Here is a 15590-nt window from a genome sequence, read left to right as displayed (position 1 = left end):
TCAGTGGCGGATCTACGGGGAGGGAAAAGAAAAGGGGAAATTCCCCCCCCCCCCCAACAAGATCCAAAATTAAGGAAAAAAATTGTTGTAACATAAAAATATATTAGCTGACATGAAACTTAAACCACGGACAGACAAATTCAACCCAATAAACATGCTAGTTAGGAAAATTAAGGGAACTTAATGCATATAAGTTATTATTTATGTCTTTTATGTTGTTTTGGTTTATCTTTATTATATTTTTGGTTGGTGTTGCACTGGAAGTTCCCCTCCTAAGGCAAATTTCCCTTCCCAAGGGAAATGTCTAGAACCACCAATGATATACGTTTTTGTTTATTTTATCTGGGAATATGTTAATAACAGAATCGTAGAAAGAGGGTTCTGTCATTAATCCATTTTAAAAGCGTTACTCAATGAAAAAAAGAAAATGACGACATTCGATCATGCAATTGGGTATTTATTTGGCATGTTTTAATCCGTTTCATTGCTGAAAAGCTTCTTTCAACGGATGCACTTTTAGCCGGAATTATTAAAAATAGGTTTGCCAATTTAAAGGGTTCCTGTAATGCATTATCAAGTTCTGAAGACGTCAAATATTGATACAATTCTTGTACTTGTATTTTTTTTACATATATTATAATCTGGATCATTATAAAGAACTGTCAATTCTGTTTTTAACTTTACTGTGTCAAATGTTTGTTCCTATAGCTGTACAAATTGATGAAAGGCCCTATCTGAAAATTTTTTGCTTTAAATTAGAAAACTTATTTTTAAGTTGGATAATCATAGTGTCAAAAATTTCAAAAAAAAAGTCGTCAACGACACTCATCCATGTTTAATTGCACGCACACTGTAATAGGTAAGTAATCATTCCAAAAAGTGGTAACGTGCCTACTAATATCCACAGCGCGCTTACGCCTTCGCCTTTCAAAATTTTCATACACGAGCCGTCTCCGACCGTCCGACCGATAGCCGATGGACGGTCATGTGTATCCACATTTAAAAGTGGTATCATTAACCTGCAACCGAGTCGCATAAATTCGCCAATATTTTCGTGCATCTAGTTGGCTTTTTAGTGAATTACTATTAACACTCATATTTCTATTGAAAAAAAAAATAAATAAAATGGAATTATTTCACAGTAGTCATAAATATTTATTTGCAAGATTTTTAACTGTTAACAATGGTAACAGTGGTTACGTGGACGCTTCGCCAGTGCGGAAAGGTGGTTATCATACACAACTTAAAAAAAAAATAAAGGTCCTATGACCCTTAGAGACTGAGATGCCCCCCTATTTTTAAATCATTGTTACATTAATTAACAACATTAAGAGCTGAAATTAATCAATGTTTTATAAGAAAAGTAAAAGTTTTTAACAAAATTTTAGCAAGAAAAATATTACAAGTTGTTTAAACAGGAGTGTTATAAAAAAGATTATTTTGAATTTTGACTAGGACTAGATAGTGCAGTCACTGAAGGGTTTCACCTCCGATTTCGTTGAACCTCCATCGATTTTCATGAAAATTGGTGAGTAGTTAGAGGATACCTCAAGGAACAAAGGTGACATGATGCCAACTTGCGCTTTTACCCTTGGGGTGAATGCCACCCTTTTTCGAGGGTGAAAATTATTTTATTAAAATTAATACCATAAATCGATAGAGGGACAAATTCTGAGCACAATTTGTTATAAAAAGTTATTAACGTAAATCAATACTTTTTGAGTTATTAAAGATCAAAGATTTTATTTTTTAATAAAAATAATGCCTGTTTTAAAGCTGTTTTTCACGTATCGTATAACTCAAAAATTATGAGCTTTTTACAAAAAAGTTATTATGTATTACCAAAATTGAAAGATAATAAAAAAATTCAATACACTCTTCACTTAAAGAACTAAACTAATGTTAATTCAAAGTGAGTTCTGGGTAATGGATTGTATATTTTTTCGACGAGTACTTAAATCTAAGTATTCAAGCTTAAATAACGGGAAAACGATGCATTTTATAAAATATACCTTCTAAACACTTTTTCAAGTACTTTAGAATATCTATAAAATGAGCTATAGAAGAAGTAAATAGCATTAAAATTAAGCAAGTTATGATGAAAATAAGAGAACCCTTTCGAATTTTTTAGGAAAAAGTGAAAAATAAAACATACGCCATTTCCACAAAAATTAAAATTTATAGTAATCCTTACAATTTTTTTTTTGTATTAGCATAAGTAATGATTTTCAACAATTTTTACCGGTTAAGAATGCATATTTTTGAAAAAATATGTAATTTAAAAAATTCAGAATTTTCAAAATTATCGTCATTTTCATTTTCTTTTGATAATAACTCCAACATACTCAATACACGTAAAAAATGGTATATAACCAAATTTTAGTTTTTTCTATATCAAATATTTTACCTGTCTTACTATTTTTGTAGGGTGAAAAATAACCGAGATATAAAGTTTAAAGCTTAAATTTTGCTGCGAGAACCATGTAACCGTAGCCATTTAACCTTTGATTTTTAAAAAAGTAAAAGGTTTAAAAGATTATGTTTAACGTGTTTAATAGCCTTTAGAATTGTCTTTCAAATGGTTTGTAGATAATCCTGATAACTTAAAAATTAACAGAGTTATTTAGAGAAAATGATAACATTTTTTGGAAAAATTTTTAAAAGATAAAAATTGAAAAAATTTTGGAGCATAAATTTTAATGCCATCAACTTGTTCGGGATCTCATATGATAGGTATTTCTAAGTACTTTTACAAATGTTTAATAAGTTTATGTTATAAATTGCATCATTTTCCCGTAATTTAAGTTTGAATACTTACATTTGGATACTCGCCGAAAAAAATATACATTCAATTACCTATAACTCACATTTAGTTAACACTAGCAGGTTTTTTTAATAAGGACTTTATTTCATTTTTTATTAGCTTCAATTCTAGTAAGAATATCTTTTTTGTAAAAACTTATAGTTTTTGAGTTATTTATGAAAAATCGGTTAAAAACATGCATTTTTCTCACGAAAAATTAAAATTTTTGATCTTTAGTAACTCAAAAGTTTTGATCTATTTTAACAACTGTATCTAACAAATCAAACAACAGATCCTCTGCATCCCTTTTCCGAGCTGCCGTTAACAAAATTGCTATAGCCAATTTGATAGCCAACGTTCGATAATCGAGCACGGCACTTGAAGAAGATCTAACAAATGTTGCTTAGAATTTGTCCCCTATCTAATTATGGGGTTATTTTTAATAAAATAATTTTCACCCCCGAGAAGGGGTGGCATTCACCCCCAGGAAAAAAGCGAAAGTTGGCACCATGTCATCTTTGCTCCTTGAGATATCCTCTAACCACTCACCAATTTTCATGCAAGTCGATGGAGGTTGAACGAAATTGGAGGTAATACAGTGGAACCTCGATTATCCGTCAGGGCACCGGAACAAGGGTATGACGGATAATCGAAAAGACGGTTAACAGAACCTTAAAAAAAATAAAAATACATTGTACAACCCTCAAATTTTATTTGTATGTTTTGTTGACAATATAAGAGGTATCTATGTTAGTACAATCGAATCAATTTTTTTCCTAATAGCAAAATTAATAATATTGAAAATATTAAAAACATTACTAAAAGATTTTTAAATCGAAAACTTATTGGTACACTTTCCTGGTGACACCTCCAAGTCTTCTACAATATGCAAACACATGGATGCTGCAGTGAAGACAAAGGGAAGGAATTCTACACTATGCAATTCACATCCCCCGTCTGCAGCTTGGTAAAGTTCCAACGGAAAATGCAGCTGGTTACTCTACGGAGTAATACGACTATAAAATAAAAATGTATACCATTTTTATTCAGTTGCAATGCGAAGGCAAAACAATCTTACTTTTCAATTAGAATACGGAGCGCAGTCCAGTCCTCTGAATCGCGATTTTCGGCTCTTATTGGAGGCTCATCGGAGAGAACGTAGGCACTGTTCTCCATACCCTAATTGACCAGCACCGAGAGCTTTTCCCACCCATTGCAACCGAAGTGAAGGTATTAGGTGACTAGCGTCATCTGGCAATTGAAAGATGAAGTAGTTTTCAATCCTAATAGTAAAATTAATAATATTGAAAATATTAAAAACATTACTAAAAGATTTTTAAATTGAAAACTTATTGGTACACTTTCCTGGTGACACCTCCAAGTCTTCTACAATATGCAAACACATGGATGCTGCAGTGAAGACAAAGGGAAGGAATTCTACACTATGCAATTCACATCCCCCGTCTGCAGCTTGGTAAAGTTCCAACGGAAAATGCAGCTGGTTACTCTACGGAGTAATACGACTATAAAATAAAAATGTATACCATTTTTATTCAGTTGCAATGCGAAGGCAAAACAATCTTACTTTTCAATTAGAATACGGAGCGCAGTCCAGTCCTCTGAATCGCGATTTTCGGCTCTTATTGGAACCTCATCGGAGAGAACGTAGGCACTGTTCTCCATACCCTAATTGACCAGCACCGAGAGCTTTTCCCACCCATTGCAACCGAAGTGAAGGTATTAGGTGACTAGCGTCATCTGGCAATTGAAAGATGAAGTAGTTTTCAATCCTAATAGAAAAATTAATGATATTGAAAATAATTAATAATATTGAAAATATTAAAAATTTTGCTATTAGGATTGAAAACTACTTCATCTTTCAATTGCCAGATGACGCTAGTCACCTAATACCTTCACTTCGGTTGCAATGGGTGGGAAAAGCTCTCGGTGCTGGTCAATTAGGGTATGGAGAACAGTGCCTACGTTCTCTCCGATGAGGCTCCAATAAGAGCCGAAAATCTCGATTCAGAGGACTGGACTGCGCTCCGTATTCTAATTGAAAAGTAAGATTGTTTTGCCTTCGCATTGCAACTGAATAAAAATGGTATACATTTTTATTTTATAGTCGTATTACTCCGTAGAGTAACCAGGTGCATTTTCCGTTGGAACTTTACCAAGCTGCAGACGGGGGATGTGAATTGCATAGTGTAGAATTCCTTCCCTTTGTCTTCACTGCAGCATCCATGTGCTTGCATATTGTAGAAGCCTTGGAGGTGTCACCAGGAAAGTGTACCAATAAGTTTTCAATTTAAAAATCTTTTAGTAATGTTTTTAATATTTTCAATATTATTAATTTTGCTATTAGGATTGAAAACTACTTCATCTTTCAATTGCCAGATGACGCTAGTCACCTAATACCTTCACTTGGGTTGCAATGGGTGGGAAAAGCTCTCGGTGGTGGTCAATTACGGTATGGAGAACAGTGCCTACGTAGAAAGAGCCGAAAATCGCGATTCAGAGGACTGGACTCTTTTGCCTTCGCATTGCAACTGAATAAAAATGGTATACATTTTTATTTCGAATCAATTTTGTTTAACTTATTCTGAAATAAGTGTTTGTATTACTGTTGCTTCACATTTTGCAATTTGCAACGGCTGATTTTCTTAATCGGCGTAAGATCATGCAATCTACTTTATTGGCTTCTTCTTGTCGAGAGTACCACTCGATGAATTGTTGCATGTGCAATATACATTGTAAATCACAAATCATGATTTCCAAAGTTTATACATTGTAAATTATGATTCGGGAGTGCTCCTAGTAGCATTTAACGTGTCTTGGTTTGTTTATTTCTACTGCATCTTGGTTGTAAATTTAGTATAGGTTCTAAATATATGGGAAAACAAATCTTCTATGATGATTGAAGTCTTTTAATTAGATGGTATACCTATCTGAGGAGACAAAAATCCTTGCCGACCTTGTCCCTATAGCCATGAGTCGCCAGTGTCTTAGAGTATTAAAAAAAAAAGAGAAACACGTTCAAGATAAAAAAAAATTAGACCTGCAGCCATCCCCAAAAAAAAGTTATACGCTTTTTTCTGAAAAAAAAAAAATTTTTTTTGAGGTTATGTACACTCAACCTACGGGTCCATAAAAAATAGACATGTTTTGTAAAAGCATCAACTACGCGTGTAAATTTTTTGAAATTTAAAAATTGATTGCATCCCACCTTAAAAAAAATACAGACGAAAAATGAAGTTTTTGATGATGGGAGAAGGTGGTGGTGGGTTTAAATTACGCTGAGTCTTATTTGTTAATAAGATAGAACTTAAAAAATGAAAAAAATTGAATTCTGTTATAGTGACCTTTTAATTTATTTATCCCGTTCATTAGTGGAAAGTTTGATGCGCCACTGAATAGAAAAGACTACTGTCGCCGCATGTGCCACTAAAAAGTGACGGCACAGTGTTCATACTTTTTCTTTTAGGTTCTACTTTTTATGTTATAGACTATTATCGTGCCTAAAATGATTAGCAAATTTTACCTATACCGGCTCTTAGTGTAGTAGCGCGCGAATTCATTCTCATTCTTCTAGGCCCACTATTTTTTACTCTAGTCCTAGTCAGAACTCAAAATAATCTTTTTTATATAACACTTCAGTTTAAACAACTTGTAATATTTTTCTTGCTAAAAATTTTGTTAAAAACTTTGACTTTTCTTATAAAAGATTGGTTAATTTCAGCTCTTAATGTTGTTAATTAGATAACGTAACAATGATTTAGAAAAAAGGGGGCATCTCAGTCCCCAAGGGTCATAGACCTTTATTTTTTTTTAAGTTGTGTATTATAACCACCTTTCCGCACTGGCGAAGCGTCCATGTAACCACTGTTACCATTGGTAACAGTTAAAAATCTTGCAAATAAAAATTTTATGACTACTGTGAAATAATTCCATTTTATTTTTTTTTTTTCAATAGAAATATAAGTGTTAATAGTAATTCACTAAAAAGCCAACTAGACGCACGGAAATATTGGCAAATTTATGCGACTCGGTTGCAGGTTAATGTTACCACTTTTACATGTGGATACAAATGAAGGTCCATCGGCTATCGGTCGGACAGTCGAAGACGGCTTGTGTATGAAAATTTTTAAAAGGCGAAGGCGTAAGCGCGCTGTGGATATTAGTAGGCTCGTTACCACTTTTTGGAATGGTTACAACGGTTAAAGAGGTCAAAAATTTGAAAATCTTCAAAATTTGAAAAAACGAGTATCTATTTGCATGATAATAGTATCCAAAATTTAAAAATATACTCGTTTTTCGAGATCTGTGTCATGCCTTTGTCTTTTTTGGAGGTGTTCGGAAATATCAAGCAAATCCAAAACGTCACTCCGTATACAGTCCCTGCTCAATTTATTAGACTCACCCTAGAAATATCAGTTTTTTAAATTTGAAACATCTTAAAAGTGTGTTCAAAGTCATACGGAACTGCTGAATGGGTTAAATAACAATTACTTAATCATCGTGCTACATAATTAAGTTAAAAATAGTGAAATTTTTTGATTGAATTGTGAAAACTTGACATATGACAATACAATGGGCTAAAAGAGCGCAATGACTCAACTTTTTTCAACTTTAGTTTTTTAGTTAAATTAGTGATGGTGTTCAATTTTCGTAAAATTTGCGGTGGTGAGTGTTAATACTGTTCTAAATTAATGTTAGTTCTTAATTTGTTTAATTTATTTTAAGATATTAATAGAAATAGATTAATTACTAAAAGATGAATATCTTCGATTGGAATTTTTTATATGGATGATTGTAAAGATCTTCCTGTTGAGCAAATTTCTTCTGTTACTGCTCTATTAGAAAATACCTCATGTTTTCAAAGAGCAGTAGCAAAAAAAATGTGGATTATCTTAATCGTTATTTCGAAGGTTGGGTCAAAAACATAAAGAGGAACATCGTGTTACATCAATTTGGAGGGGTTGGTATGGCAGAAAATTTCAGTCACCCCCAGAGGCCAACGAATTTTAAAGAATTTGGCTATAAAACGCAGAAGAGTCACCCATAGCGACATAAGGAATAAATTGGAAGAATCAGAGTGTTCAGTATCGTAGGCCACTGTACGCCGAAATTTGTACAGTATGGGATTCAAATGTCATAGCCCAGTTATGGAACCATCTAAACAACTAACTATCATCACAAATGCTCAAAAAACGCTTAGTTTGGGCCAATTTGCATAAAAACTTCATAGTCATAAAATATTTATGCAAATTGGCCGAAACTAAGCGTTTCTTGAGCATCTGTGGTGATGGTTTTGGTTCGTTAACTGGCCTATGCTATTTGAATCCCATACTGTACAAATTTCGGCGTACCGTGGACTACGATAGTGAACACTCTGCTTCTTCCAATTTATTACTTATATCGCTATGAGTGACTCTTATGTGTTTTACAGCCAAATTTTTTAAAATCCGTTGCCCTCTGAGGGTTACTGAAATCTTTCTGCCATACCAACCCCTCCAAATTGATGTAACAGGATGTTCCTCTTTAGGTTTTTGACTCGACCTTCTAACTGAAGATTAAGATAAACAACATTTTTTTGCTATTTCCCTTTGACAACATATGATATTCTCTAATAGAGCAGTAACAGAAGAGATTTGTTCAACATAAAGATCTTTGCAAGCATCCATATGAAAAAATTCCAATCGAAAATAATCGTTTTTTAGAAATTACCATATTTGTATTAATATCTTAAAATAAATTAAACAAATGAGAAAGTAACATTAATTTAGAACGGGATTAACACTCACCACTGCAAATTTTACGAAAATTGAACACCAATCACTAATTTAACTAGAAAACTAAAGTTGAAAAAAGTGGAGTCATTGCACATTTTAAGACATTCTATTGCCATCTGTAAAATTTTCATAATTCAATAAAAAAATTTCACCATTTTTAACTTAATTATTATGTAGCACGATTATCAAGTAATTGTTATTTACCCCCTTTAGCAGTTCCGTATCCCTTTGAAGATACTTTTAAGGTGCTGGAAATTAAAAAAACTGATATTTCTAGGGTGAGTCTAATAAATTGAGCAGGGACTGTGTATTGAAAATTACTATCTCTGAGATTTTTTACTGATTTTGAACAACATTGAATATCACATCAGTTTGGGTAAACACTTTCTTAAAAATATGTAAAAAAATATTAAAAGAATAATCATTTAATAAAGTCTTCAAACCGATTGCTTCACGGATCGAGATATCATCACTTGCAAAATTGTCGCCTTTATTAATAAAATTAAAAACTTCCAAAAGCTGTTTACGAAAATCTGCTACAGTGAAATTTAAAATTCCATCGCATCTGACAAACTGTTGGATTTTTTTTCGAAACAAATTGTTCAAAAACATTTGTCCGTTTAGGCGAGCTTGAGAAAAATGAAGCAAATCCGCTTAGACTGGCGAATAAAAGAGGACATTCTTTAATTTTTTACACGTATCGTGCAAAACTAAATTAATTCTATGCGCATGACCGTGAGTAAATAAAGCGGGTGGTGTAATAGTTTTATTAAAGACCATTCAAGTCACCGGACATCACGGCAGCGCCGTCATAAGTTTGCCTTACCAATTTAGTTTTGATATCAAAAAGTTTTAATTTGTCCTTTAAAACACCAAAAATATATTCTGTCTTATGACTTCTACTCACGTCTGAAAACCTAAAAACCTCTCATAAATATTAACACGTAACGCACATCGAAGAATAATTGATAATTGTGAATGACATGATACCTATATCTTCATCTACTTCTACCGAAAAGGAAATGGTCTCTTGAATCTCAGATTCAATAACGTTATTCAAAATGTAACTAATTGATTCTTTAATTCTGTACTGTTTTAGGTATGCCGCTAAATGTCTTCGAATCAGAAAGTAAATTAGAAAATTCCAAATCGTATTTCTTGAACAATTTTATTAGTTCTCTATACCTAATTAACTTGATTTAACGAATGCTCCGATTCATAGTGTCCCCTAAATGATAATTCCTGACAACTTAAAAAAATTACAATAAAAAATTAAGCGACGTAAAACTACTTATTTCATAATTTCATCCCGGGCGCACTAGCAGGGTACGTGGCTTGGTACGTGCCTTGCTGGTGTCTGCCCATCACCGATCGGCAGATTGGAATCTGCCGGTCGTGCCATTCAAATGAAAACGGGTGAAATGCATAATTGGTTGCCTATCGGCTAATATTCCATAGCTTCTTACAAGTAAATCGTCAAACTAGGGACGGCTTGCCGTCCTTGCCGAAGCGGGTCTTATAATAAGAATTCACACAATCGCAATCGGATGCATGGCTGGGATTATTAATTTGAAACATCTCTTACACGCATGGATCACTTAACGTATCGGATTGATCGAATTCTTTTAAAACAATGAATAAAATTTAGTCTGTATTATCTCACAGATATTTTTTTTTATTTTACAGAAACAAAAAATATCATCAACTCTGATTAAATTAACTACAGCGGTACCTCGATATACGAGCGCCCTAATATACGAGTGTTTTGAGATACGGTCCGCCGAGCGAGCGATGTTTTGCTTTGAGATGAGAGCAAAATTTGAGATACGAGGAACCGCTTTTTATTAAAATTCATGTAAATAAAATAAAATTCTACCTACTTCTAACTTGTATTATAAAATAAAAGGTAGTTTTACTGGTAATAGATCTTTATGACCCCGCCATAAAGACCCCTTCAACCCAACTTATCTTCAGCATTCGACGGTAGCAGCACATCTCGAAACTTTCAACATTTTTTATGTTGCTCTGTTTGAGAGTCCAGGCCTCTACACCGTATAATAGCGTGGTAAATACGTAGCCTCTTAGCATTATTAATCGTAGAGGGATGCTTATATCTCTGTCGCAGAAGAAGTTTCTTATCTTTATGAAGGTGGCCCTGGCAATTTCAATACGTCTTTTTATTTAATTGTTTTGGTCTCCAGTTTAGTTTGTTCCCAAGTATTTGTAACTTGATATTTTTTCAATTTGAATGCCGTTTATACTAATATGTGCTGTGCTGGTTGTGTCATGTTTTTACTGAAGACCATATACTTGGTTTTTTTGATATTGAGATTTATGCCATAATTGTTGCAAGCAATATTTATGTTTGGAAGTAATCGTTGTAATTTTTCTATTGTTCTTGCAATTATTACAGTGTCGTCCTCGTATCGAATATTATTTACAAACTCTCCATTGATTATGACTCCTTTGCTTGCTTGCAAATGGCTTCCTGGCAGATGCTTTCACTATATACATTAAATAGCAGTGGTGACAAAATGCATCCCTGTCATACTCATCTACTTATTTCTACGCAGTACATCAGATACTGTCAAATGTCGACAAGCCACACAAGTTTTATATTGTACCTTTAAGTCCGGCCGTGAACAAACGTGTGTTTCCAGCTTGCATATTTGTTTACACTGTCTGTAGCTCTGTAGCTTGAAGTTGAATATAGTGTAGAAATAGTACCTAGACTCTACAGTTCTATATGCTGTACAAAAAAAGTACATAGGAATAATGATAAGGGTGAAAAGGAAACGACTATTAAGTGTGGTAGCCATATATATGTTAATAACTTCAAAAATTGCTGTACAAGTGATACAGGAGTTGTACCAATCCATGTAATGGTAAAGGAGATGGCCACTATGTACACAGTGAAGGGAAAAATATAAAGAAAATCAGGGAGGAAAGCAGAAAAAATGTAGTAATGCAGTGGCAGGAAGAGTAGTCCAAAGAAAAAACTAGAGCAAATTGGATGGGAACGCTTATCCCCAATATGGAGCCCCCGATCAACTGCAAATTTAGACATACCAATTTTTATTTCACACAATTCTTGTCAGGCCATGGGTCCTTTAGAACCTTTTTTTTTTATGAAAAAATGGCTTTGGCAGAGCCAATTAGCTAGACTTGTTTGGATTGATTACCCTTTAGAACCTATACCTATCTATAAAATTAAAAAGACAAATCACATTGGCATGGTTCTAGCATTTTTGCTGGGAATTAACCACAATATCAGTTGAAAATATGTTTAGTTTGATGTTTTGATTTCCACTTCGGAAAGTGTTTGCAAAATACAATTTCCGAACAGCCAATCACATCAAAATAAACTATTTTGAACGAAAATGGTGGTTAATTTTTATTAAAGATGGTAAATAATTTAAATTAGACTATAGCATCGAAAGCGCGAAATTTTTTACATATCTAGGTTCACTAGTTACTGCAGATAACAATGTCAGTGAAGAAGTTAAGAGAAGAATACATATTGCTAATAAAACATATAATGGACTAATTGAACATCTAAGATCTAACAACATCACAAGAAAAACCAACCAAATGCAAAATATACAAAATCCTGATAAAACCGTTCCTTATACCTATATGGATCAGAGACATGGACACTGTCCACTGTCGAAAAGCGATGAGAACCTATTAGGTACGTTTGAACGAAAAATCCTTAGACGCATAATATAAGGAGGTGAAAGAAAATGACGTATGGCGCAGAAGATATAATTTTGAACTATACGCAGCATACAACGAACCCGACGTCATAACATCCATAAAGATCGGACGTCTGCGCTGGATGGGCCATGTTGAACGGATGCTGGAGACTGAAACACCAAAACATATATTGATGCAGACATCTAAGATCTAACAACATCACAAGAAAAACCAACAAAATGCAAAATATACAAAACCCTGATAAAACCGTTTCTTATACCTATATGGATCAGAGACATGGACACTGTCCACTGTCGAAAAGCGATGAGAACCTATTAGGTACGTTTGAACGAAAAATCCTTGGACACATAATATAAGGAGGTGAAAGAAAATGACGTATGGCGCAGAAGATATAATTTTGAACTATACGCAGCATACAACGAACCCGACGTCATAACATCCATAAAGATAGGACGTCTGCGCTGGATGGGCCATGTTGAACGGATGTTGGAGACTGAAACACCAAAACATATATTGATGCAGACACCAGTAGGGAGAAGGTCAAAGGGAAGACCCAAACATGGAGCAAGTGGCACAAGATCTGAAAACACTTGAGATTACCCACTGGAAGAACAAAGCAAGGAACAGAACAGAATGGCGGAAAGTCCTAGAACAAGCCAGGAATCAGAAAGGGTTGTCGAGCTACTGATGATGATGATGAAATAATTTAACCCGGCACCTGCCACGTAGCTTTGCAAGGCGCCAACTGCCACGTGGGGTGCTCACAGCACCCCTTAAAAATTTTCTGTGATCTACTTTTTTAAAGAACAAAATAATGTATTGAGTAACACAAGAATATAAAAACATGTTTTATTAACTTATTAACCACTAATATATTATAAAAGTTAAAAAATAAAATGAAAAAGGTGTTATCAGCAAATTAGCAAGTACCAAGCCATAATAAATGAAGTCAAGTAAAATATCTAAAAAAATTAAGATTTAGTGAGTATAGAGTCTGTATTAATAATCTAAATCAGTTATTTCAATAAAAAATGTAAATTTGACCTGTTTATCACAAATACAAAAAAAAAATTAAAACTTAATGTGCTAGATGATGACACCCCAATGCGATTTTAGAGCTATAAGTTCAGAATGACACTAAGTAACCACTTCAAACATTAACACATCTATGCTATATAATATTATAGAAAGCTACTATGACGCACAGCTCCGTTACCAAACTTGAAATACCAAATATTTGATAAAAATGTGTTATGGGGTGCTGGTAGCACCCCACGTGGCAGGTGGCGGGTTAAATTGCCACAAGAAAATAGTTTAAGAAAATATAAATTAGGTACAGTGGAACCCCGATAAGTCGGCCCCCGATAACCCGGAACTCCGGCTAACCCGGACCGATTTTTATCAGACAAACATTTCAACAATAAAAATGTATTGCTGTTACAAAATCTCGTGAACCTAATTCATTCATTTGGTGACGTCAATATACGAACGAAACGATTGATGAATCCGACATTTCTGAAAATATCAGGGTGCAGATGGGACCCTGTCGCGCAATTCGCAGCAAATAAAATAGTCTTATGTTTTTGGCTTCATTTTATTTCGGTTATACATACGCATTTTCAAGGTTCACGAGGTTTTGTACCAACTCTATGTAATATAATATTTGAGAGATAATGGAACCGGATTGAACTACATATAACATAGTAAAAATGACTCATGGTACACCACATTCATTGTCGAAAACAACATGCACCTGTATTATCCTTTATTTTTTTGAAACTGTCTGTGTTAGCATTGTTTAGAAAAGACTATTAAAATTCTTTTTTTAACAATGGTCTTAGTCATCACTTTTATTAAATAACATAACATCAGAGACGGTATTGTGTGTAGTAAAGTCGTATTATTGTTCGCTTCCGTTTTGTAATCATTCGTAAATTTATTCAGATTTTGTGTTTGCGTGTCTTTTGTCTATAAGGGCAACAAAACGTAAAAATGTTGTAGTGACAATGGAAAAGAAACTAGAAGCATTAAGTAGAATTGATAAAGGTGAATCTTGCAGCATTATATTATGGTGTCGGTACATCTACAGTATCGGATTGGAAGAAAAATAGAACTAAAATCGAAGAATTTTTTTTTTCAAAATGATAACAAAAGACAGTTTAATCGATGCAAAGCTAATAAAGCTAAGAATGAGACTTTTGACGACGCTTTGTATGTGTGGTTTGTGTGGAAGGCGAACGTGGTTTACCAGTGTCTGTGTGACAATTATAACGGAGTTTATCTGTAAGCATACCATATTTTAATAACTTTTACCATTTTCTCCGGCTAACCCGGATTTTCGATAACCCGGATCGGCCGCGGTCCCAATTAATCCGAGTTAACGGGGTTCCACTGTACTAAACAATTTAAACTTTTGAGTAAAATGTTCTATTATTGACATATTTCTTTTTTTTAGAGTTTTAGTATCAAATTTCACTGAAGATCAGTTAGACAGATATGAAATGTACAGGAGATCAGCATTTCCAAAAGCAGCAATTAAAAGACTTATGCAGACGATAACTGGTTGTTCAGTTTCTCAAAATGTGGTTATAGCAATGGCTGGTATAGCTAAGGTGTTTGTTGGAGAAGTAGTAGAAGGAGGTACAGTAAATCATTAATAAAAATTTTAAATATAATTTTTATGGCGTAACATTAAACTCAAGATAATTTAGACTCTTACAACAGTGTAATATATTTATCAGTGTCTTCACAGGGGACCCGTATTAAAGTTTGTCGCAGGGCCCTTTTCAACAATTGATATGGGATAGTGTTAATAAAATGTTCAACAAAAGAAGCAAAAATGCTTGTATTGAGCAAAATATTTATTAAATACAGTTATAAAGTTTACAAAAATAATTACAAATACAAATGCTCCTGCGAGCCCATAATATGTTACATAAACAATTTAAAAATGAACTTTTCTCCTTTTGTCCTGCAAACTTATTTATTAAAGCGTGAGTAGCTGAAGAAAATTTAAATTTCTCTAGATTTTCCGTTTTCTATAGACAGGAAATATAATGGCAAAGCGGAAAGTGTGTCGGATAATATGGTCTGCAAAACCGCAATGAGAGAGGAGATCGTCTACTACAATAATTTTGCTAAGAGCGGAACTTCATTATTACAAACACAGTTTTTAAGCTACCCAGCAGACAACTGTATACATGGCGGTCGCCCGCAGATTCATCGGAGACAGTAGTTATGAACCAGATAGACTACATTATGATAAACGAAAGATACCA

General features: G+C 33.7%; 1 protein-coding gene across 1 annotated transcript in view; it reads left to right on the top strand.

Annotated features, from left to right (window-relative positions):
- LOC126889832 (transcription initiation factor TFIID subunit 11) overlaps positions 1 to 15590 on the top strand; it is a 78749-nt gene that overhangs the window by 18419 nt on the left and 44740 nt on the right. Inside the window, exon 2 of the mRNA XM_050658521.1 lies at positions 14768 to 14952. Coding sequence (XP_050514478.1) covers positions 14768 to 14952 — 185 coding nt within the window. The remainder of the gene's footprint in view (positions 1 to 14767; positions 14953 to 15590) is intronic.

The sequence above is a fragment of the Diabrotica virgifera genome, chromosome 8, assembly GCF_917563875.1.
Source record: "Diabrotica virgifera virgifera chromosome 8, PGI_DIABVI_V3a".
NCBI classification, from domain to species: Eukaryota; Metazoa; Arthropoda; class Insecta; order Coleoptera; family Chrysomelidae; genus Diabrotica; species Diabrotica virgifera.
The sequence above is the reverse complement of the archived record's forward strand: the minus strand, read 5'-3'. Positions and strand labels throughout refer to the sequence as shown.